We start from the raw sequence: 25,494 nt of genomic DNA, 5'->3' as shown, positions 1-25,494 counted from the left end.
AAGGTTTTGGTCGAGGTCGAGGTCGAGGTCGAGGTCGTGGACGTGGACGTGGACGAGGAAGTGGTCGTGGTCGTGGACGCGGCCGTGGTTTTGAAAATAATCGAGATAGTTATTTCTATAACTCATCTCAAAATAACGTCCCAAACCATCCACAGAAAAGGCATCAAGAAAACATGAGTGTTAATGAAAATCACTCGAAAAGATTTGAAAGTTCTTGTTTCAGATGCGGTACTCCAGGACATTGGTCTCGTATTTGTCGAGCCCCTGAGCATCTTTGCAAACTTTTTAAAGAATCGATAAAGGGGAAAGAAAAGGAGACCAACTTCACTGAGCGAAGTGACCGTTTGAGTGATTCAACTCATTTTGATGCTGCTGATTTTATGAATGATTTCTCTGGAAATGATCAATATGTTGGTGGGATAGAAATGAACAATATTGATGCTGCAGATTTTCTCAATGATTTCTCTGAAAATGAACAATATAGTGGTAGAATATAAATGTACAATAATTTATTTTTCATGTATTTATATGATAATGTTTTATTGTACAATTATGATATGTGTTATATTTAAATATGTATTGTCATTAATTTTTTTTCATTGCATATTTTTTGAAGTTCAAATATGGAAAATGCTATGAGCAAAGCTGAAGTTTGCATACCCGATAGTGGTACAACGCACACTATCCTCCGAGATAAAAGATATTTCTTGGAACTAAAACCAACAAAAACAACGGTGAATACAATATCAGGTCCTGTAGACTTGATTAAAGGATGTGGTAAAGCACAATTTTTGTTACCTAATGGTACAAAATTTTTGATCAATGATGCTTTATATTCACCACAATCGAAAAGAAATTTGTTGAGTTTTAATGATATATATTCCCATGGGTATGATACTCAAACAATGAATGAAGGGAATGAGAAATATATGTGTCTTACCACATATAAATCAGGAAAGAAATATGTGATTGAAAAACTACCAATGCTCCCTACTGGATTGCATTATACACATATACGTCCCATTGAATCAAACATGGTAATTGATAATTCTTCAATATTAACCAATTGGCATGATCGATTAGGACATCCTGGTTCAACAATGATGCGAAGAATTATAGAAAATACACATGGTCATCCATTGAAAGACCAGAAGATCTTTCAGAATAATAAGTTTCAATGTAAAGCATGTTCTCTTGGAAAACTTATTATAAGACCATCACCAGCCAAAATCCAAACTGAATCACCAATGTTTCTTGAACGTATTCAGGGTGATATTTGTGGACCAATCCATCCACCATGTGGACCATTCAGATACTTTATGGTATTGATTGATGCCTCCAGCAGATGGTCACATGTATGTTTATTGTCAACTCGAAATGTTGCATTTGCAAGATTACTTGCTCAAATAATAAAATTGAGGAATCAATTTCCCGATTATACAATCAAGAAAATTAGACTTGATAATGCTGGTGAATTTACTTCCCAGACTTTCAATGATTATTGTATGTCTATGGGAATCATTGTTGAGCATCCTGTTGCTCATGTACATACTCAAAATGGATTGGCTGAATCATTGATTAAACGTCTGCAAATGATTGCTAGACCAATGATTATGAAAACAAAGCTCCCTATTTCTATATGGGGACATGCAATTTTACATGCTGCTTCATTAATTCGCATCAGACCAAGTGCATATCATAAATACTCCCCATTGCAGCTTGCATTTGGTAAAGAACCAGACATTTCTCATCTGAGAATTTTTGGATGTATGGTGTATGTGCCTATTGCACCACCTCAACGAAAGAAAATGGGACCTCAAAGAAAGATTGGAATTTATATTGGTTATGATAGTCCATCGATCATTCGATATCTTGAACCACAGACAGGCGACGTGTTCACAGCACGTTTTGCTGATTGTCATTTTAATGAGGAAATCTTCCCAATGTTAGGGGGAGAACAGAAACATACCGAAAAAGAAATTACATGGTATGTATCATCATTGTTACATCTGGATCCAAGAACAAAACAATGTGAAAAAGATGTACAGCAAATTGTGCACTTGCAAAGAATAGCAAATCAAATACCAGATGCATTTGCAGACACAAAAGGGGTAACTAAATCATATATACATGCTGCAAATGCCCCTGCTCGAATTGAAATTCCGAAGAAACAAATTGAAGATAGTCATGATGTCATTAAACGCCTGAAGCGTGGAAGGCCAGTTGGTTCCAAGGATAAAAATCCTCGAAAAAGAAAATTCATAGAGAAACACAATGATCACAAAATAGAGAATGATGTTCCTGAAGAAACACATAATGATCACAAAATAGAGAATGATGTTCCTGAAGAAACACATGATGATGAAAATGTTTTGTCAGAACCACAAACTGACGAGAATCATGAAATCTCTATCAATTATATTAATACTGGAAAAATATGGAACCGAAAAGATATAGAAGAAATTGATGATATATTTTCTTATAATGTGGCAATCGACATCATAAATGATAATGAAGATCATGAACCAAAATCTTTTGGTGAATGTAAAAATCGGCAGGATTGGATAAAATGGAAAGATGCCATCCAGGTTGAATTGGATTCGCTAAATAAACGTAATGTTTTTGGACCTATAGTCCTTACACCTGAAGGTGTAAAACCTGTTGGATACAAATGGGTTTTTATTCGAAAGCGAAATGAGAAAAATGAAATAGTAAGATATAAAGCTCGACTTGTTGCACAAGGTTTTTCTCAAAGGCCTGGAATTGATTATGAAGAAACGTATTCTCCTGTGATGGATGCAATTACGTTTCGGTATTTGATTAGCTTGGCAGTATCTGAAAATTTAGAAATGCGTCTTATGGATGTTGTTACAGCCTACTTATATGGATCACTTGATAGTAATATATATATGAAAATCCCTGAAGGATTTAAGATGCCTGAAGCACAAAGTTCAAAACCCAGAGAATGTTATTCTGTGAAATTACTAAGATCATTATATGGGTTGAAGCAATCCGGCAGAATGTGGTATAATAGGCTAAGTGATCACTTGATGAAAAAGGGATATGTAAATAATTCAATATGCCCTTGTGTTTTCATTAAGAAAACAACATCCGGATGCGTAATTATTGCTGTATATGTTGATGATTTAAACATCATTGGAACAAATAAGGAAATTCAAGAAGTTGTGTCATACTTGAAAGAAGAATTTGAAATGAAGGATCTTGGAAAAACCAAGTATTGTCTGGGTTTACAAATTGAACAAAAAGAATGTGGAATATTTGTTCACCAGACAAATTATACAGAAAAGATCCTTAAACGTTTTAATATGGACAAATCAAATCCTTTAAGTACTCCAATGGTTGTTAGATCATTAAACATAGAAAAGGATCCATTCCGTCCATGTGAAGATGATGAAGATATTCTTGGTCCAGAAGTACCATATCTAAGTGCTATCGGTGCCCTTATGTATCTTACAAATTGTACAAGGCCTGATATATCTTTTGCCGTAAATTTATTGGCAAGATTTAGCACATATCCAACAAAGAGACATTGGAACGGAATTAAACATATATTCCGTTATCTACGAGGAACGACAGACTTGGGACTTTTGTATTCAAAAGATGCTAATCCAAGTATAATTGGTTATGCCGATGCTGGATACTTATCTGATCCACACAAAGCACGTTCTCAAACTGGATATGTATTTACTCGTGGAGGCACTGCAATTTCTTGGCGTTCACAGAAACAAACACTTGTAACAACTTCATCAAATCATGCCGAGATTATTGCACTACATGAAGCAAGCCGTGAATGTGTGTGGTTAAAATCAATGACTCAACATATCCAAATCTCATGCGGATTATCATTCGACGAGAAGCCTGTGATACTATATGAAGATAATGCTGCATGTGTTGCTCAAATGAAAGAAGGATACATAAAAAGCGACAGAACTAAACATATTCCTCCTAAGTTCTTCGCATTCACCAAGGAGCTTGAGAAGAATAAATGTATTGATGTTCGTCACATTCAATCAAGTGAAAACTCATCAGATCTCTTCACAAAGGCACTTCCTACGACAATATTCAGAAAGCACATATATAATATTGGGATGCGCAATCTACGAAATTTGTGAAGAATTGTTCGTGTCAACATGAGGGGGAGTTTACGTGACTGCACTCTTTTTCCCTTACTATGGTTTTTATCCCAATGGGTTTTTCCTAGTAAGGTTTTTAACGAGGCAGTATAAAAACACGTAATGTATACAATCATTATGATCATCATCACAAGGGGGAGTGTTGAAAAATTATTTAAAAATGTGTTAAATATTTGTGTTGAAAATGTGAATGTTGAATGTTGAAAATTAGGTAAAATTAGGTGTTGAATATTGAAAATTAGTGTGTGATGATGTAGGTAATGATGTATTTTATTTTTGGATTATTTGTAAAAATTTTCTATAAATAGATCTCTCATTTGTGAAGAAAATCACAATTGAGTTGAGAGAAAAATATTATAAAGTGTGTAGTGTGATAATTTTGAGAGTTTGAGATTTTTATTTTTTTACCGTAAATTTTTACTTTTTCACAACACCAATATCACGTCTAGTAATTTCATTATTATTTTTGGTTAAGTAAGCCTAACTCCTAACCGCTATTAATTTGGTGTGTGCTCAAGATTGAATATCGATTCATGATTCTATCAACATCACACTCCATACATTGATCAATGGTCCATCTAACATTTTTCTCCAACCTTTTGATATTCATTAATCTGAAATCGTAAAACTGCTATTTCTGACTTTGTAGTCTCATTCAATTGAAAATTAAATATTGACAACTTTAAGCAAAGGATTAAATGTGCATAACTAAAAAGTACGCTGAATTTAATTCCCCATTTCCATGAATCTGACTAATAGCAAGGGATTGAGCTAGAAACCTAGATCCTCGAATGGCGTCTACACTCTAGACCGATTTGGTCTTGAGTAGCTGTAAAATATGATAAACTATTACATGAAGTCGTGCTATGATCCTCCATGGTATTCTTTAACTGAGCTGATGTAACGGTGAATTGTGATCAGGAGGATCAGACATTAATGATGTTCCGATATCTTTGTACATTCTTGATTGAATATTCGGGTATTCTCCGCTCAGAATTGATTTATCAGTTTTTTGTTTATATCAAAACCTTATTATTTTATTAAAGCTTGTGTTATTGGTATGTTTTTTCTTCAAATTTAAATCTAATTGGTGTTTGTGTAATTGATTCCAAAGATACTTGTACTCACATTATACAGTGTTTATTTGCTTAGTCAATATGATGAATATCATAACTCATTCGTATAAATATTCATATGTACAATGATTTTTTTTTTCATATTAATTCAATAAATTTTGAATGATATAAATATTAGTGAAATACAATATTTTTTTATGTAATTGCTCCATTGGATACCCACAAAAAAATACTTTTCTTTTTAAGGACAAAATATAATGTCTTTTGTTTGTTATAGTGCCTTTCATTTTATATGTCATTTTTTGGCCAATTCCACGTTAATTCGAAAAAACAAAGCCACATAAATAAATATAAATAAAAGATCCTCTAGTTTTTAGGCAAAAACTTGTGTGAGACGGTCTAACGAGTCGTATTTTGTGAGACAAATCTCTTATTTGGGTCATCCATGAAATATTATTATTTTTTATACTAAAAGTATTATTTTTTATTGTAAATATCGGTAGGGTTGACATGTCTCACATATAAAGATTCGTGAGACCGTCTCACAAGAGACCTAGTCACTTTTTAAGTGCTTCAACGTAAATATTACTTCATTTTCTAATATAAATTAGTGATCTTATGCCCATATTTTATACTTTTGAAGTTGATTTTCTTGTTACAATCGTTAATATATAAGATCTTTTCCAGTAAAAATCAATTAATATGCAAATAATTGAGAAATTATATCAACATTTTTAAAAATTCAGGGGTGACTTTTTTTAAACAATTTTATGTCTAGTAATAATAATATTTTGAGCACAATTATGGTTAATCGTTCATTTTATTTTTAAATTGAGAAAAAGGTTTGGTATATCTAAATCTCGAATTATATGTTAAATGAATTATAAATCATCGACTTGTTATAACTCAAGACCATAGTTACAAATTTTTTTAAAAAATTGGATTTTTTTTATGCCAAAAAACAGAAGAAATTTAGAAATATTTAGTGTTGAATTTTGATGGTAAAAACGGAACAATAATTGTAAGAAAATATTTAAATGCGCCAAAGATTTTCTGTTACTCCAATTGGATGGATCAGCATCTCCTCTGTCCTTTACTTCCAACTCTCGTTTTTGCGAGCCCCACTCTCTCTCGGGCTCTAAGACTCTAACCTCCGTCTCTCTTGTCTCTCCCTAGAGTGTAGATTTCTGCGGTAAATACGCTTGGATTGGATCTAACAAGTGGTTGGTCCTCGCATCTCCACTTCCTTGATATCCCATCTGCTATATCTTGGTTCAATCCACCCTTTACACCCGTTTCTTGGGCTTTCTTCTTTTGATCTGCTGTGGCCATGCCGGGATTCTAGGCAGCGAGTCTTGAGGGATGGGAGACAGTAGGAATTCCAAGAAATCGCGTGGGAGCTTCTGTAGTGGTACCAGTAGGAGCTGTGCGAGCGGCAGCAGTTGCTGTACTGGGGTGTATGACACCGTCTGGGAGTGCGTGATTCCGTATGTGAAGGACCCACGTGACCGGGATGCGGTGTCTCTGGTGTGCAAGCGGTGGTGCGCGATCGACGCCATCACGCGCAAGCACGTGACCATGGCCCTCTGCTACGCGGCCAAGCCGCAAAGACTTTCGCGGCGCTTCCCTCAGCTCGAGTCGCTGAAGCTGAAGGGGAAGCCACGCGCCGCCATGTTCAATTTGATCCCGGAGGACTGGGGCGGCTACGTGACGCCGTGGGTGGAGGAAATCGTGAGGTCTTTTGGGAAAATGAAGGCGCTGCACTTCCGGAGGATGATTGTGAAGGATTCGGATCTTGAGCTGCTGGCTAACTCGGCAGCTGGGAAGGTTTTGGAAGTCTTGAAATTGGATAAATGCTCGGGTTTCTCTACTGATGGGCTTTTGCATATCGGGCGCTTATGCAGGTTCGAAATCATGACTGATATCTTCGTTTGGTTTTGTTTGTTATTGGGTTTTTCTTGTTTTGGAATCAGCTGTCTCTTTTTCTGCTATTACTGGTGTGCTTGGTTTTCTTCTATTGTTTCTTGAAATACCTTTGCTGGATCTCTTATTTCATCTTTGTGGGCACATGGGTTTATGATTTTTTGCTCTAATGTTTTTTTTTTTTTTTTTTTTTTTTTTTTTTTTTTTTTTACTTTGAAATCGAATTCCACTTAATTTTCAGATATTTAGGAAGATTTTGAATTTGTGTGTCTCGTGGTGAAAATGAAAATTTGAATTTTCCGTTCTGACACCATTGGTTCCTTCCATGTTTCCTGGTGGAGATTTCTTTTGATTTTGATTTGTTTGTGGTTATAGATATAGTTTGTAGTATTTCATAATTTTTGTGAATGTGAGTTGGGAAGGTTCAATTTTTCAATCCAAGTTTCGATCTTCAAGTTGTCGAATAAAGTTAGAAGAAAATCCTTTGTTATGGGGAACTTTCTGTCTTCAATCATGGATTTCCTTGTGTCCTTAATGGAATTTATGTGGAATGTCTCCAAATATTTTAGTCTCGACCCCCAAACCATGAGGTTGCCTGGTCCTCCCCGTGCATAGGCATGCATGTGGTGCGATTTTAGGATGTGCTTCGGAATAAACTAATGGAAAAGGCGATCCTGCACCACCATTACAGATCCAAGTGCCATAATTCACCCAATTTTTTTTCGTAAGGACCAAATATGGCCTTTGGATCTGTAGTGGGGCTGCAATATTCCTGCGACAGGATTGAATTTTCCGTGAACTAACTGCTGTGGTATATCTAGAAGATGGGATTGGAGGGTTAATTTGACTGATATATAGAGTATGGACCATTACTCTTTTATATTATTGGCTATGCAAATAATACTTTCTAGGCTGTGTGCCCGTATATGGTTAAATCCATCTCCTTTTTCTTTTTCTTTACAATCTTGGTGCTAAATGAGATTATTTGGGCCCGTTTAGGTATCCTCAGCATTCCCAGTCGTTGAAATATTCTGGTTCTCCCATGGGATTATTTTGAGATGAATAAATTGTTTCCCTGTGGTTGGTCCCTGAAGCTAGAATGCATGAAATACCCTTGATCTGATTCATTTTGTGTTTCATCTTTCTCACATCTGCCCCTCTGCAACTGAATGGCCTTTTGGTAATTGAAAACTACATCTCTTTTAATGTCTTCGGATGCCAATTTCATTTCTGCAGTTCATGTGAGGTTGCCGAAACTGTTGTTTTAAGAGTTGGAATTCTTTTTGTGTCTTTCGCTATTTTGATACCTGGGACCTGTCTTAATTCTTAAACATGGCTAAACTCAGAATGGAATTCTGGTCCATGGAATATATTTTATTGTTTTGTTACTGCAATTTGAGAATCAAAAACTGAAATTTTCAGGAATCTGAGAGTTCTGATTATGGAAGAGAGCGGGATAGTTGAGAATGATGGTGAATGGCTGCATGAGCTTGCTTCAAACAATACGGTTCTTGAGACTTTAAACTTCTACATGACTGATCTAACCAAAGTCAGATCCGAAGACCTTGAACTGATAGCAAGAAGATGCCCGTCTCTGGTTTCGATCAAAATCAGTGATTGTGATCTTTCCGGCCTTGTTGGTTTTTTCCGAGCCACGTCTTCGTTAGAAGAGTTTGCCGGTGGATCTTTTAGTGAGCCTCCTGGGCAGGTTGGTGAAGGTGTTTTTAATGTCCAATTGCAAAGGTATGGTACTGTTGCATTACCATTGAGATTGTGTTGCTTGGGTCTTACTTACTTGGGCAAAGCTGAACTGCCCATCATATATCCGGTTGCATCCAAGCTTAAAAAGTTGGATCTCCTGTACGCTTTGCTTGATACTGAAGCCCATTGTATGTTGCTGCAAAAATGTCCGAACTTGGAACTTCTTGAGGTAAATCCTGTAATGTAGGAAAACAAATAATTTATTTTTTAGATGCATAGCCAGTTTATCTTTCTGTATTTGCGGTGGATTCAATATATTTCCATTCTGATCTCCAACTGAAGCTATGTTTCCATCTTTATTAAACAGACTAGAGATGTTATTGGAGATAGAGGGTTGGAGATTCTTGCCCAGTTTTGTAAGAAAATGAAAAGACTTCGCATTGAGAGGGGAGCTGATGAACATGAAATGGAAGACGAAGAAGGTGTCGTCTCACAGAGAGGAATCATTGCTCTGGCTCAAGGATGCCTTCAACTTGAATACCTAGCCGTATATGTGTCAGATATTACAAATGCATCCTTGGAATGTATGGGTACTTACTCGAAAAACCTATGTGACTTCCGGTTGGTCTTGCTAGACCGTGAGGAGAGAATCGCCGATTTGCCCCTGGACAACGGAGTTAGGTCTCTGCTAATGGGTTGCCATAAACTCAGAAGGTTTGCTTTGTATCTCCGACCTGGGGGTCTAACAGACGTTGGCCTCGGTTACGTTGGGAAGTACAGTCCAAACATTAGGTGGATGCTTCTTGGCTATGTCGGGAGATCGGACGAGGGTCTTCTGGAGTTTTCCAAAGGGTGTCCTAGCCTTCAAAAGTTAGAAATGAGGGGATGCTGTTTTAGTGAACGTGCATTGTCCTTGGCCGCCCTTCAGCTTAAATCTCTGAGGTACTTGTGGGTGCAAGGATACCGAGCGTCCCGGAATGGCCGCGATCTCTTAACCATGGTCCGACCGAATTGGAATATCGAGCTGATACCCGCTAGACAGTCCTACGTTCACGAGTTGGACGGGGGACGGATTATCGTGGAGGATCCTGCCCATATTCTGGCCTACTATTCGCTAGCCGGCGAAAGAACCGACTTCCCGGCCACCGTGAAACCCTTGGACACGACAGCCCTTCTCGAGTCATAGATTTTGTGATGTATATATACCGATCTCCGATCGTCCTTGCATGCTGGTGCTTGTGTACATAAATCAATGCGTCGCTTCTTGTTTTTTGTTTATGTTTCTGTCCCCTTTTTTCACGTTTCCTTGTAATAAATTTTGTTTGCCTTTTTTCCTTTTTTTATGGGGTGTTTTCTGTCTGACCAAATAATCCTTTGAGACTCTTGAATTGTATAATCGAGTGTTTAATTTTCATATTTGGGTTAATTACCTATGGTAATACCTATTAAAAATATTTAAATATTGGAATTAAATAACTTACAAATGAAAAGTTAATGTTAAACTTGATTAGTTTTGTTTGTGAGTTGATTTTGTTTGGCTTCCATCCAATTTAACTTTGGCAAATATTTGTTTGAGATGGTCTCAAGGGACGTATTTTGTAAGACGAATCTCTCATTTGGATCATCCATGAAAAAGTATTATTTTTTATGCTAATAGTATTACTTTTTATTGTGAATATCGGTAGGATTGATCCGTCGCACATATAAAAATTCGTGAGACCGTCTCACAAGATACCTACTCTCTTTAACTTTTGGTCGCTTTCATTTTTATCATTATCTCCTTTTCATTATTAAGTTTATTAATTGCATTATTTGTTCAATATTAAATATACTATAGCTTGATTTTAAAAAAATCAAGCATATTTGACCCCATTTGTACATGGCTTTTTATTCTGGATTTTAAAAAACAAAGGGTTGCCGATGTAATTAATTTCACATTAGTTTTTTTTGCTTTTTTGAATTTTGATGATTCTGATGTAATTTTCCCTATATTATATAGAGTGTGAGAGACTAAATAAATAAATAAACAAACATCAAATTTTATTGCAAAAGGTAAAAAAATATGGAGGTTACCTTTTATTCTTCCGCTTATGAAATAAACACATAAAAATTTATAATGAAATGTCAATTAAGTAGTAAAAAAAACCCCTTATTGCAGTTAAAAAAACCCAATTTATTGCGCTTAGTAACTTTATGTTAGTTCCAAGTACTCATGATAATGAATTACAGGTTTTGTTCATGCTACTTATATGTGTAATGTTTTTATCTACTCATCATATGACACATGTGCTGATCGTATAAATATGGCAACCATGATATATGGATAAATGATCATGATTCATCAATCATTACGCGTATCATGCGTCAATCACACCTAAACATTAGTTATGCTATCGTCCAAAGAGAAAGCATCATCTGTCAAAAAAAAAAAAAAACTAAAAAAAAACCTTGGGTCGTCTTACGAAGTGCAAGAAAGAAAACTATGTGTCCATGAAGTGTAAAGTCCATGAAGTAGGTGATTATTTCATCAATGATCACGAATTTAACTTCTCTGCCAACATCTTTTTAGGAAAACATGTAGCAAATTGACTAGTATGATTTGTAAGCTATTACAATAGATCAGATATTTATCTAATATACACCAAAAGATAATAGTTGCGAGTTGTACTATCAAAATTTTTTTTTATCATCATAAAAAATGGAAAGTGTGTATTATAAGAAGATTACGTCAAAATCTCGCGAAATAACAAATGTAAATTTTTTTAGTGAGCATAGCTTTACTGCAATTATATAGAAAAATGTAATAAATACAAGCAACCAACCCTATCTAATGATATAATCTACATAGCCCTCTAATATGATTATTTTATATGTCCTTTCTAGCTATTGTCTCTTATCAAACGCGGCAATAGTATTATTGTCCTAAACTTGATTTTTAAGGTTACGACTGCCTAGATCCGAGAACAAAACAAATCGAAATATTTTTAATATAAAATAAGATGAGAAAACTTTAAATATTTTGTGATATTTAAATATTATATTAATATATATAAATAACATAATAATTCAATAAAACAATAACGTATAATCATTTGATTTAATGAAAATATAATTGAAAATATTGCAAACTCGATATTGTTGTGATTCAGAAATGTCCTTGTGGAAAATTATTAGACTTTCCCTCTCATATCTTCTACTAATTTATAATAATTATTTTTCTTGATGTGTTATACTAAACATCTGTCGTACGTGATTTCTTAACAGGGTGACATATATATTAATATTTTCGGATAACCCATTTATTCTAACCTCACCAGATTTATATGCTGAAGAAATGAAACTTAAACAAATAATGAAATCACAAGAGATCGATTCGCAAACATCATGAAAATTAATTATGCTATTTTGAACGAAATTAAACATATTTACTAATTGGAATTGAACACAATAAAGTGTCAAAATCGTGGGTTCTAATTCTTGGCCCCCTTGAATTTGGGCCAAAATTGTGGGCTCTAATTCTTTTATGGGCCGAGCTTGTATTCATTTATTTATTAGGGTCGACACTCTTACATAACATAGTAGCCCCACAAGCCCAATCATCCACAACTCCCCGCCGATGACCCACTAGGTTAGCTGTTGTATATTTCTAATAAATTATTAAATTCTATGAATTTATTAGAAATCTTATTAATTGCATCAATATATTTATTTGCAGCTTGCCGAGGCCGTAAACGACCACCCCGCCACCACCATTTACAACCCAGGAAAAAATGGACTATTGCGTAGATTTGATTATGCATCGATTTAAAATAATTTAAATCATAAATATTTTGATAGATTTTTTCTTGAAATTGGGAAAATTTGAATCAAAACCGTATGAGGATTTTGATTACTTCGCGTAGAAAATGCATGAATACGTACAGAGAGGGCTGTAAAAAAATCGAGTCTAACCAACTAGATAAATATTTGATTTGTATTCGAATTTATCGAATTCGCTCATATTCTTACTTTTTTCTAGTGGAACTAAAGCCAAAATTACTTTGTTTAACAATTTGCGAGCCACCCACAAGCCTTGAAAATTTAGTCTCACACACACACACACACACATAGAACTTTCGAATCTTCATTGTCGAATCTTATCATCCGAACAATAATTAAGTTGGAAGATGTTGAGCCAAATTCGAGAAGAAAAATTAAAAAATTTCGAACTTCGAATCGAGTTCAAACTCAAATATATTTAATTTAAGTCGGATTCATGCCTTACATTTTTACTAATATTCGGATCGATTCAGTTCGTTCACATGTGACAGAAGAGAGGTAATCCTAGCTAATATGGTAAGAAATGTATCAATATAATGGCCCAAAGCAGACGACTAGACCAAGATACAGAGGAGCCATCAGTTAAATCTTATGCAAACTACAGTAATTCTAGGGGGGTGATTCTGTCACATGTTGCAGATAGACCGAAAAAATGTTTTGCTCGCCCGAGGAGAGAAAGGTAGAAGCACAGACTCCCATGAATTAGGTTCAATCATTTCGACACATAGTCAAATGAATGGCGTACAACGTATCATTGATTGCATTACCACGGTATACAACAAGGACAGGGCATCTAGTCTGCATCTCCTCATGTTCCACGAGAATATATATATGAAGCATTAGCTCACTTGGTCTTCTTAGTTTCTTTTGCATACTCGTTTACGAGTGCTTCAACATCCTTCCAGAAGAGTCCCTCCACCAAAACTCCTTCCTTTGTGAACCTACATAATATGTAGCAAAAAAGTTAATATAAGACACGAGAGACGGTATGAAAGGTTTTCTTTCTCCTGCGTGCTCTTTCTATTTGTAAAAGGGGGCATTTAGAGATTACCATCGAGTGACGGTTTTAGTGAATTCAACGGGTGGCTTTGAAGCTATTGATTGGGGATCGGCACTCCCTATGATAAGAGTATACATATCTGAAAATCTTGGCAGTTTCGAAGTGATGACCAATCCAGTTGTGTTAAAAGATCCCTGTTGAAAAAATCCCACGGGTGTTTCAACTTTTGAGGTCCGGTGAATGGACTTACCACGTATACAAGACCAAAATGCTAATCACATATGTGATTAGTTATGGAAATTTTACAAGGTCATACATTGAATGATTTTAGCTTCAAACAGAAACTCCACAACAGCACGTAAAAGTTCAGTCCGAGTATCAATATTGGTTCCAAATAGTGATAAATCACGGCGAGAACTATTATAATCAGGATGATAGTAATACAACGAGTAACTCTAGTTTTTCTTTTTTAAAAAAAGGTAATTCCATAATCTATTGTGGAGAGCTTCAAATATGATATAACAATAGAACTTCGAGCAATTTTATGCAGCCCTTGCCCTCCAAATTAAAAAACCTTATCATTTACTTTCATATGGTAAAATGAATCCATGAACAAATGCATTTAAACTTTACTTCATCAAGTTTTGATTACAAAATGCAGTTCATCAAACACCTGCCTTCAGAGGGTTTCCAGCAACTATGTCAAACTAATCTCATTCACTAGTAAAACAAATTTAGTACCTAAGAACTGCACACCATCACCTTCACGCTCTACCTTGCTTCTGATTCATTAAAAAATATTCAAAAAAAGACTGGAGAATATAACAAGTGACATGATTTGTGAATTTAGATCATGGCTTCAATATTTCTACCCCCAAGCCCTGAGGAGGTAAATGCATTAAATTTATCAAGGAAAGAGGGCACATTCTCTAAGTCAAGAGCTTTTACACAGTCCAAACAGTCAGATCTACTATAGTTCAAACTCTTATAATCCTCGGTATTATTTACACCATCAGACATTTGTCATTGCATAATCATTTCAATACTCATTTATAACTTCACTTGCAATCTTCAACTTATCAAGAACATAAAAATGATAACTCTGTCACAAGCAATGAAGATCAAAATCAAGCGGACAGATTTCTGTCAGTATTAATGATCTATCCAAGCGATCCCCTAAACTGTATTATTACGGTTCTGGTCCTAACAAGTGATATCAAAGAAGGGTAGGTACTACAAAATAACATGAACATTTTATAATTTATAAAACCATTTTAGTTTTGCAGATTTCAGCAGCATTTGACTACCATACAATGATTGAAAGTCAAGGAAAAAGATGAAGTTGGTGGGATTTTGCAAGAATAAAATGATCGAGATCAAAGGCTCTTTAGCATAAATTCAAAGTGTAAGATACAAATGTCTATTGTCTATTAGAGCGTAGAATTTGCGTTCATCAAAGACTAATCTAATCATCGCCGTGCATTGATTTTGAGAATATTGAGCAAACAAACATTGATAGTCAAACATTATTATCAGAAAATCCATTCACATACTCAGTATCAAAATAAAAAATTAAAATCAAAACATATAAAGTTATTTAGATAATATTAGTAAGCAATCAAGTCATAACAAAAAATAATAATAAATACTTCACGGTACACAAAGGATCAACCCAAAAACTGTAGTGTCACTCTAACTAACAGGAGCTGATTTCATTCATTCACAAATAGAAAACATAAATGAAGACGAGCCAACAGAAAGAATTCATTAAAGAAGGCACAGAAATAACTTACATTTGGTGGATATGTGAATAGGATGGCATTCTTTTCCTTCAAGTATATTATTAGCTGTAACATTCCATTGAATACTATATACTTGCCAGCGTCATGGATCAACAATCACATGTTCATACAAAAAACAATAACTCAAGTATTTGTTATTACAAAATTAATTTAATTTTTTATCATTGGTAAAACAATTTCAAACTGAACAAACTATGAAGTCGTCATGCAAATATCCATTCATCCTTTCATACTCAAAAATATCTTATCTAAGATTTGGGGATGTAAACAAACAAACACAGCATGACTCCTGCATAAAAAATGGCGATACAATTAGACATCCGTTTTCTCCCGAAACTTTGTCACGGCAGCGGCTGTTCCCCTGCAGAAGGGCCGGAACCGCGACCGAGCTTCCTGTTCTCCTTGCGGAACCGCGACCGTGAACCATAGTACCAACAATCTCAAAAATTCTTGAAAACCAATTTCCAATCACAAAAAATGCATTCCACCACAAGATAATCATTAAACAAAGCATATCCCAGATTCCACGCATCTAATTAAAAAAAATCACGCCACGAAAAGGATATAATCCAATGCAACCGAGAAGAAAATTCCTGTTATCAGGAAACTTCTTGATGTAAAACTGTGCAAAAAGCGCGATGATAATGATGATCACCCCGATCAGTAGCCGAATGTTACTCATCCTCACATCTTCAGGATACCCTTTACTCTTAACGATCTACGGACAAAAATCCACAAAAGAAAAACTGCAAATGTTTAAAGTGCGGAAAAAAAAGGAAACCAAAAGAAGATTTCAGCAGAACCATTGGCGAGTGTGTGATTGTGATTTGTGAGAGTGACCGCCCTGACCTCAGCAACAGATTCATCAAGAATGTGCTTGATGGAATGATGTTCCAAAAGATTGGCTTTTTTATGGTTCTTATCAGCAGCCATTTCGCCCAAATAAGATCGTTTTCTCTCGATGTCTAGGGTTTTTGTCTGAAAAAGGGAAACATCGTCTGGCGAGCACCATACCAAATTTTAGACTTAGGAATGACCACGGGAGGGTATGAGTCGGATTTTATATATATATCTTCATATCTATTTATTAAATTCATCTCTATATCCATCTCAATAGTCATCGGTTATTGAATTTCATTCTCATTTTCATACCCATTGGATTATCAGATACTCATACCTTAACCAAATACTCAATTATCATATACAATTGAATTTTTTCAAATTTAAATTGTTTCAATGAAGTTATGAATATTTAAAAAATTATTTAAATGAACAATTAAAAAAATTATTCACGCTTTATAATAAGTGTATATATATATATATATATTGAAGTTTTATATATTTTCTTCTCTTTTAGTATACAAAACATCGTTTTTTTTAAATTTTCAAATTTATGATTATATGTATTAAAAACTCCGAAAATCGGTGGATTAACTGATGAATCTTTAATATAAATAAATATAATTACTATATATATGCATATATACATACATACATATATATATTTATATATATTAATTTAAATGGGTATTCTGGTCGGGTGTGGGTAGGATTATATCAAACCCGCCTCCATACCCGAACCCAAAAATCCCCATACCCGATTACTCATTTATTTAATCGGGTCTAAAAATCCTTCCATACCCTCTGTTATTCGGGTCGGGTATCGGATCCTCCAACGAGTTCGGAGGAAATTGTCATCCCTGTTTTAGACCCATTTGAAAATTTTAGTGGGGTCGGGTAAAATATCCATTCTTGTATGGGTTTGTTTTACGGCCCATTTAAATTCAAAGGATAAAATGCTTAATGGAGTTCACATTATTTTCATCATTTAATCTAATTGTTTGTAAAATTTAGTAAACTCTCGTAATTGATTAAAAAACATAATTATATCATGTAAATATTGACGTAATGTATTTGTTAGACCAAACTTTTATCATTAGACCAAAAACTATAGTTGTTAGTCAAGACGCAACTTTTTTTTCTTATTTTTGTAGTAACGCATGGTGCATACTTCTGTGATAAGTCTGCTAGTGTTGTCTTATAACCTTTAGATATCGGTCTTATCTTTTTCATACCATTGGTCATGTTCTTATCAGAAACAATATTACTCGTTAAGATCTGATGTCACTCTTTTACTGCCCACATAGCTAATCAGATCAAGCGGTACAACGTTAGCAGCTTGACGCTCGATAACTTACCATTAGGTCATCAATCTCAATATTACTCTCACTCGTACACGTTTAACCCAACATTTTCTCCCAATGATATCATGTGTTTGCAATCCTTGATCCATAACAAAATACTTTTGCACTTCCTGAGCTCACATATCTTTTTTCGGATGAAAATTGATATAAAAAACTAAAAAATTAGTACTAATATATTATATTTAAGTACCAATTGTGTCATATATAATATTAATATATGATTTTTAAGTACCCAAACATATATAACAAATATTGTCATTAATGACACATTTGTGTTTTATGATGAAAATCAGTACAAAATATTGAAAATATGGTACTAACATGTAATATTTGATTACTAATTGTTTAAGATATAATACTAATACGTTATATTTTAGTACCCAAACATGTATAAACAAATATTGATATTAATAAATTTGTTTCAATTATATACTCAAAATCTTATCTTTTATATTATATTTAAAACATTTGATACTCAAATATCATATATTGTTATCATATTTTCGATATTTTGTACTGAGTTTCATTAAAAAATACAAATATATCATTAATATCGATATTTGTTGTACATGTTCAAAAATCATATATTAGTATCAGATCTGAAACTTCTAATACTCAAATATCATATATTAGTATCAAATTTTTAATGTTTTGTACCGATTTTCATTCAAGAAAAGACACGTGGTCCACAGAGTTCAAACACAATTTTCTCGTACGGAGATAAAAAAAATATTTGTTTGCTTTTTGGTATTTTTGAACAATACATCGATTAATTAATCATTAAAATTATTTTCAACTTTATTTCAATAATATTTAGAAATGAGTATTATTATTATTATTTTTATTATATAAATATAATTTTTAGGAAGGTTAATCGGGAGCACCTCATATCCGCTTGAAACCCGTTTAACTGGGTCTAAATCCGCTCTGCCAGGGCGAGTTTAATATGAGATCAGGTTTAGACCCTGCTCATTACCATCTTTTATCATAAAACGAAGATTCAAAAGCTCGAAACATAGAAAATATTTGAAATGTACACATATATAGATAAAATAATATGATTATATTAAATTAATTAATAAAGTAATAAAATATTAAAGGTCTCGAGTTGCTCATTAATTATCAAATAAATAATTTTGATTGAGTTTGGCTCGAAAAAAGTTCGAACATGTTCGATTTTGCCTCGAGTTCGATAAATTCAAATACGAATCAAATATTTATCGAGCTGATTCAAAAATTCGCAAACCGACTCGATTTGTTTCTACTTCTAGCCTTCAATAACAATATATAACTAGTAAAAGATGCAGACGCGTTGCATGTGTTATTTTTATTTTTAATTTGATCAAATAATACTAAACAATTAGTATGAAATTATTTTCAATTTAAAATAGTTGTTCGATTTAAAAAAGAAGTTCTCTTTAGATTTTTTTTCTATGTAAAATATGGAGTGAGTTGAGGAAGTTTTTAGTAAGATAAGAAATATAATCATGAAATTAAATAGTTTGATATCGTCTAAAGTAGTTATTCTAAGGTCTCACTCTTAATCATATACAATAGAGTAGTATAGATCAGTGTTCTAAAAAGCCTGCTTAAGCCCCGCTTAAGCGCGCTTAAGCTTGAAGCTCGGAAAAAACGCCTCGCTTCGGAGAAAGCGGAAAAAAACGGCCAAACTGTAGTTTGATCGAATTAAGCGTAATTAAGCACAATTAATCAAATTTATTTATTTTTTAATTTTTTTATTTTGAAAATATGTCCTTATATTTTAAAATAATAAATTAGGTTTATAATTTAGATGTTTATTTTTTAATTTTAATTATGATTAAGCGTGTCTGATAATGATTTGACAAATATTTAACATTTTTAATATGGTCTAGTTGAAAAAACAAATAAAGATTGTAATTTTGAGTTTTTTATGCTTCTATAAATATGATAATTAATGCATCAGACTTAAATTTATGTATTATTTTATCTATTTATTGGTTTGAGATAATTACAATTACACTAAAGATAAAAAACGTTTTTTCACGTTTAAACCTGCGCTAATCTCGCTTAAACTTGAAAAGCTTGGAGCTCGACATCCGCGCTTCGGGGCGCTTCAGACTTTTTAGAACGTTGGTATAGATATTTACAATATTTAGTATATAATCAAAATATTTTAATAATATTATCACCATATTAACTTGGTATAAATTCTTTGTACATAAATTTGTAGCCGCATTAGAGAATCAGATTTGTCAAGTACACCTCGCTACGTACCTCAAGGATGCCTCCACCCTCCGCCACCCCGCTACGCCGTTCTCCGCCGCTTCTTTCCGACTCCGACTCCGACTCCGACTCCCCATCCGCTACTAACTCTTCCGCTAACCACCGCCACACGGATCTCTCCTCCTCAATTTTTCAATCCTACATTTCTCATTCCAATTCGGTCAATCACGGCCGGCTTGATCAAGACCTCGAAAAAATCCAATCTTTCCTCACCTCCTCACGATCAGGCGCACTCTCCTGCCTCATTTGTCTTGAACGCATCAAACCCCTCGATCCCACTTGGTCCTGCTCCTCCCGCTGCTTCGCCATTTTCCACCTTCTGTGCATCCAGTCTTGGGCCCGCCAATCCACCACCCTTGCTGCCTCACGCGCCGTCTTACGGGCTGCAGTGATCCCTGATGAAAATTCATTCGTCTGGCCATGTCCCAAGTGTCGTATCGAGTACCCGAAATCTCAAACGCCAAAAAACTACTACTGCTTCTGTGGGAAAGTTCAGGATCCAGAATCTGATCCGTGGATTTTGCCTCATTCTTGTGGGGAAATCTGCCGCCGGGCATTGAAGTACAATTGTGGGCATTATTGTCTGCTGTTATGTCACCCGGGTCCTTGCCCAACTTGCCCGAAGTTAGTCAGGAATAAATGCTTTTGTGGGAAGGTGGAGGATGCACGGCGATGCGGGTTCAAGAATTTCTCCTGCGACGGTGTTTGTGGGAAGTTGTTGGAGTGCGGAGTTCATAAGTGTGTCGACATTTGCCACAATGGGTCGTGCCATCCATGTAGAGAGAAGGGGGTTTATAGGTGTCAATGCGGGAAGATGGAGATTGAGAGAGCGTGTTGTGAGAGGGATTTCAGGTGTGAGAATCCTTGCAATAAGATGTTGGGCTGCGGGAGGCACGTTTGCACAAGGGGGTGTCACGAGGGTGATTGCAAGGATTGCCCACTTCAAGGTAAGAGAACTTGTCCTTGTGGCAAGAATGTATATGAAGGGACACCATGTGACGTGGCCGTGCCATTGTGTGGAGCAACCTGTGATAAGCTTTTGAGTTGCGGCTTCCATAGGTGCCCAGAGAGGTGCCATCGAGGACCCTGCATTGAGACGTGTAGGACAGTGGTGACAAAATCGTGTAGGTGTGGAAGCTTGAAGAAACAGGTATTAGTTGGTTGTTTATGAGATGTATTATGTTCTCTTCCTTCATCCTTATCATTATAGGCTATCTTTATAATGTCTGTGAAATGGGGTATGTGCACTGAATTAAGAACAGGTTCCCTGCTTTCAAGAGTTGACTTGTGAGAGGAAGTGCCTGAAAGTGAGGGACTGTGAACGGCATGCTTGTAAGCGCCGTTGCTGTGATGGGGATTGCCCGCCTTGCTCTGAGGTTGGTTTTGGTATAATGTGTTTGCTTTGTGGGTTCCGTAATGGGCAAATGTAATTTTAAAAGCGGATGACTTTTGGACTGCAGGTTTGTGACAAGAGGCTCAGATGTAGGAACCACAAGTGCCCAGCTCCATGTCATAGGTATCTGCTGTTGTCATAATTTTGTGCGATATGTGGAGAAATTCATAGGAGCCATCTAAGTTTTTGAAATTTAGTTGGATGCCTAAACTCACACACGATCGAATGCAAATGCTAATGAAATGATGGAACAAAGCACTTAAAATGAGTTACTGTGACTATGAAGTATGAATTCGTCATTTGCAGTCATGAAGTATATCCAGCTAACTTTGATTGAACTTATTCTGACCTCTATCTTTCCTGTGAAGTGTTTTTTCACCGGGTAGTTCCTTTCTCTTGTAAGGCCGAAGACTGAAAATTTTATCACTTCGTTTTGGGTATAAAATTTAATTTTTGAGTAAATGATATCAGAATTCTTTCAGTGAGATGATTTGGGAATGAAGCCATGAATCTTCTGAGAGATTGATGAGATCTGATGCAGATAAGTTTACAAACGATTGTGTATTTCTAGGAAAGACTAATTCTTTATGTAGGAGGGGTCATTATAATGCAAATAGGTTGATTATCAAGAAAAAAAGTTTCACTGAAATCTCATGCTCCAGTCCATCATATGGCTCACCTTTATTTTGTGAGCTGAAAAGCCCTTTGTTTATCTTTTCAATGTTTACCATCAGTTAGTGTATATTTGAGTAGCCGCTATTAGGAACGACTAGTTATATATTAAGGCTTATTCTACACGACAAGAGTCTTGATATTAGATGCCAACATATGTTGGATTTTATATTTTTATGAACAAGCATTTTATTGAACTCCCAAGCATGGACGTCTTTACTCTTCTGAACTCGACATGGATATAATGATAGAATGAATCTAGAGTCATTTACGGACACTAATTAAATTTAACACACAATAGTGGAGTCCTGTATTTTTCCGAACAGCACATGCATAGAATTATAGAATGGCCCATATAACTAGCATGATGATCGCATGGCATGTTTTTCTTGTAGAGGTTCTTGTGCTCCTTGCCCGCTGATGGTGAGAATTTCTTGTTCATGTGGGGAAACATACTTCGAGGTAAACGCTAACGGGTTTTGGTGTTGACACATGGATTTTTATATTAGATTTCAATTTAATAGCCAAAGCATTAAGGATTATTTACTAGTATTTGCCTATATTTTTCTTTACTCAAATAAAATGTGTCCCTGCATTTCTTATAAGTTTATATAAAAAAGCATGTCGTGGTTTAACATTCTCTAGGCATGTGTCTGGGCTGTGTTGCTAGTATCTCATGCAACAAATTATACGTGAGTTGCATAAAATTATAACTATGTCAGTCTCTGTAATAATTTGTAGAGTTGAGATTTCACCATTCTGTTATTAATTATCTTTCATCTTAATCAGGTACCTTGCGGTACAGAGGCAGAGCAAAAGCCTCCCAAGTGTCCAAAACGATGCCGTATAGCTCCTCTATGTGGGCATGGGCCAAAATGCAAGGCATGGTGGCTTCTCTGGTAATGCCATTTAAGTCATAAATGACAGGGTGTTGAATATTTTTTTCCTTTACAGCCGCACCGGTGCCATTATGGACCTTGCCCCACTTGTCAGCTAATTTGTGATGAGGAATACCTATGTGGCCACAAATGCAAACTAAGGTTTGCCTTAAATAATGGTATCATATCTAATATTTCCTCTAGAGACATTGTTAATGAACTGATTCTTTACATGCTATATACAGGTGCCATGGACCTAAACCCCCTCCTCTTCCGGAATTCACTTTAAAACCCAAAAAGAAGAAGTTTAACCATCAGGGTGATGTGATTCCTGGCTCTCCTTGTCCTCCTTGCTCAGAAGTTGTGCTAAGGCAATGCGTTGGCCTTCACATAGGAGCCGAGAAGATGGTTGGTCTTGAAATACTGGCAGCAGTTATTTTATTAATGTTTTGCATGCATATATTTTTTACTTTCCTATTTGTCACTTCTCAAAGTGGGTATTTGGTGGATGTAAAATTTGTTTTACAAGCCTTGACTGCTATTGGGTATTTCATTTATGTCATATAAAAGTGGGTTCTATATCCTATTTTATTCCTCTTTCAGATGGTGTGTTCAAAGTCAGCAGAGTTTTCTTGTGGTAACTTGTGCGGAAATCCTCTTTCCTGTGGCAACCATTATTGCACTTATGAATGTCATTCCTTGAAAAGTAGTTCTTCAAAATCAGATTCACTAAGAATGGGCAATTCTTGTGAAGAGTGCTGCCTTCCCTGTCATAAGGTGGGGATCTTCTGTTTTTACCCTCTTATCCATCGAATTCTTGTATTTTTTTTGTCGTTTTTCTCAAGCAGGAATTATATGAATCACATTTATTTTTCTTCGAGTGTGCCTGGCTAAGATTGTCATTTTTTTAACATAGTGTTATATCTTCTTTCACTCAGGAGAGAGATCCCGCGTGCCCTCATCCTTGCCCTCAGCCATGTCATCCGGGAGAATGCCCCTCTTGCAAGACACTTATTAAACGTTCTTGCCATTGTGGGTCTATGGTACATGTTTTTGAATGCATAAATTTTAATCAAATGTCTGAGAAAGAGCAAATGGATGTCCGTTCATGTAAAGGGCCTTGCCATAGGTAATTTCTATACTTGCATGATACTTGCTTTCTTGGAGTTGATATGCTTCTATTTGAAAGAGACAGACTATGTCAGGGACACGATTTATTGAAGGAAACAAACCAGTCATGTGAATACCTCTATCGTCTAAGTTGTGTTCTTTAACCTTTTTTTCTGGTTGTTTGTGCCTGAGGTTTAACCCCACCATGCAAGCAAGCTGATACATGTAGGCTGTACTGACATGTAATTAGTGGTAATTACAAATACTATTTTTTTTAAGAAGGTTGTTGGTCTAAAACTGGGAAAGAATCCAGCTATATTGTTTTTGCCCAAATGAAAATGATAGATTTGAGGTGTGAATTTGAAATTAACTTGCTCCAAATCCGTCTATCCAGTTGTAGCCATATAATATTTACCTTTTGACTTTTAATGATGAAAATCATTTGTCTTGGGGCCTGGGGGAAGGAAAGTAAACAAAATGTAACCGAAATAGTGATGTGGGTTTTTGTCTATTTCTATGCTATTAGATTGGTAATCTAGGATCCGGACAATTTTTTGGTAATTTGGCTAATTAAAAACTTTTATCATGATATCAAATAGTTCAAAAGACAATGAAGACATTTTCTTTGATACAATCAATTGAATAAATTTTGGATGCATCTTACTACCCTGGTGGTGTTTGTTTGTTTTAGCTCCGCAAAGTGAAACTGGTGCTTAATATCCATAATTGTTTTTTTCTCCTGTGTATCTTCTAGTCCCTGAAATATGTTAATTTATTATCTCTTTTCTAAAAGGCATAAAGGTGATACATTGGTGTGTAATGTGTATAAAGACCGAACATTTGATTACAACGTTAAATTTGCAGAAAATTGCAGAATTGTTACCATTTATGTCCGGAGATGTGTCATCCTGGGCCCTGTCCATCACCAGACACGTGTTCTAAGAAGGTCACTCATTTTTAACTTATCTTTTCAGCATCTTAGAACCATTTACCATAAACAAGACAACAAACAATAAGTTTTCTTACAAAATTGATTGGCTAAAAACAAAGCATCTAAATTGTATGAACAAAATGTCAGTTTCTGTTTTAAAACAATGTTTGCACCTTGTCAAAACTAATGATTTTTTTTTTTGGTTTCATTTCCGATATTTTTGGGTGTTACTTTCGTGAAAGTATGTTAATGGAGAGTAAGATGGATGTTTTGTTTTATTTTCTAAAGGAGAGGTCATTTAATGTTGCTTTTTGATATATCAAAGTATGTTGGATTTAAGGGTATCACCATAGTTATTTAGGGCGCAAGGCGCACTAAAGCGTTAGGGTACCCTGGAACCTGAGGCGCAAGATACAAGACGAAACACACGCTTTATCGAAGTAAAGTGCATTTGACATAAATTTTAAAATTCANCCTGCGCTAATCTCGCTTAAACTTGAAAAGCTTGGAGCTCGACATCCGCGCTTCGGGGCGCTTCAGACTTTTTAGAACGTTGGTATAGATAT

At 35.2% G+C, this 25,494-nt stretch overlaps 3 protein-coding genes across 4 annotated transcripts; 2 read left to right on the top strand and 1 right to left on the bottom strand.

Moving 5' to 3' along the window:
* The first annotated feature begins 6,312 nt into the window (after window positions 1-6,312).
* Window positions 6,313-10,268, top strand: LOC140973909 (coronatine-insensitive protein 1-like). The gene is made up of 3 exons (XM_073437044.1): window positions 6,313-7,134; window positions 8,576-9,083; window positions 9,222-10,268. The coding sequence occupies exons 1-3, from the start codon at window positions 6,593-6,595 to the stop codon at window positions 10,038-10,040; spliced, it is 1,869 nt and encodes a 622-aa protein (XP_073293145.1). The 5' UTR covers window positions 6,313-6,592; the 3' UTR covers window positions 10,041-10,268.
* A 3,080-nt stretch (window positions 10,269-13,348) lies between these two features.
* LOC140973908 (signal peptidase complex subunit 2-like) lies at window positions 13,349-16,488 on the bottom strand. The gene is made up of 5 exons (XM_073437043.1): window positions 16,325-16,488; window positions 16,042-16,193; window positions 15,467-15,548; window positions 13,725-13,867; window positions 13,349-13,614 (listed from the first exon to the last, which is right to left on the bottom strand). The coding sequence occupies exons 1-5, from the start codon at window positions 16,406-16,408 to the stop codon at window positions 13,518-13,520; spliced, it is 558 nt and encodes a 185-aa protein (XP_073293144.1). The 5' UTR covers window positions 16,409-16,488; the 3' UTR covers window positions 13,349-13,517.
* Window positions 16,489-19,908: 3,420 nt separating this feature from the next.
* LOC140973907 (NF-X1-type zinc finger protein NFXL2-like) lies at window positions 19,909-25,312 on the top strand. 2 transcript variants are annotated; one of them, XR_012174699.1, is made up of 10 exons: window positions 19,909-21,094; window positions 21,207-21,320; window positions 21,405-21,460; window positions 22,405-22,471; window positions 22,799-22,891; window positions 22,964-23,049; window positions 23,133-23,295; window positions 23,491-23,664; window positions 23,804-24,016; window positions 24,862-25,312. XR_012174699.1 is itself a non-coding variant. In XM_073437042.1 (10 exons), exons 1-10 carry the CDS (start codon window positions 19,943-19,945, stop codon window positions 24,956-24,958), a joined length of 2,193 nt encoding a protein of 730 aa, XP_073293143.1. In that variant the 5' UTR covers window positions 19,910-19,942; the 3' UTR covers window positions 24,959-25,309. The 2 variants fall into 2 exon arrangements, 1 of the variants encoding a protein (XP_073293143.1); XM_073437042.1 differs by having other exon boundaries at window positions 19,910-21,094; window positions 23,826-24,016; window positions 24,862-25,309.
* Window positions 25,313-25,494: the final 182 nt, after the last annotated feature.

The sequence above is a fragment of the Primulina huaijiensis genome, chromosome 3 (assembly GCF_012295235.1).
Source record: "Primulina huaijiensis isolate GDHJ02 chromosome 3, ASM1229523v2, whole genome shotgun sequence".
Classification (NCBI taxonomy): domain Eukaryota; kingdom Viridiplantae; phylum Streptophyta; class Magnoliopsida; order Lamiales; family Gesneriaceae; genus Primulina; species Primulina huaijiensis.
This window is presented reverse-complemented; position numbering and strand designations above follow the sequence as displayed.

Coding starts and splice junctions, on each gene's coding strand:
- LOC140973907 (XM_073437042.1), top strand. CDS start 19,943: ATGCCTCCACCCTCCGCCACCCCGCTACGCCGTTCTCCGCCGCTTCTT. Junction 21,095..21,206: donor GTGGAAGCTTGAAGAAACAG/GTATTAGTTGGT, acceptor AATTAAGAACAG/GTTCCCTGCTTTCAAGAGTT. Junction 22,892..22,963: donor GGCATGGGCCAAAATGCAAG/GCATGGTGGCTT, acceptor TTTCCTTTACAG/CCGCACCGGTGCCATTATGG.
- LOC140973909 (XM_073437044.1), top strand. CDS start 6,593: ATGGGAGACAGTAGGAATTCCAAGAAATCGCGTGGGAGCTTCTGTAGT. Junction 7,135..8,575: donor CATATCGGGCGCTTATGCAG/GTTCGAAATCAT, acceptor TGAAATTTTCAG/GAATCTGAGAGTTCTGATTA. Junction 9,084..9,221: donor CGAACTTGGAACTTCTTGAG/GTAAATCCTGTA, acceptor TTTATTAAACAG/ACTAGAGATGTTATTGGAGA.
- LOC140973908 (XM_073437043.1), bottom strand. CDS start 16,408: ATGGCTGCTGATAAGAACCATAAAAAAGCCAATCTTTTGGAACATCAT. Junction 16,194..16,324: donor TTGATGAATCTGTTGCTGAG/GTCAGGGCGGTC, acceptor TTTTGTCCGTAG/ATCGTTAAGAGTAAAGGGTA. Junction 13,615..13,724: donor ACTAAAACCGTCACTCGATG/GTAATCTCTAAA, acceptor CATATTATGTAG/GTTCACAAAGGAAGGAGTTT.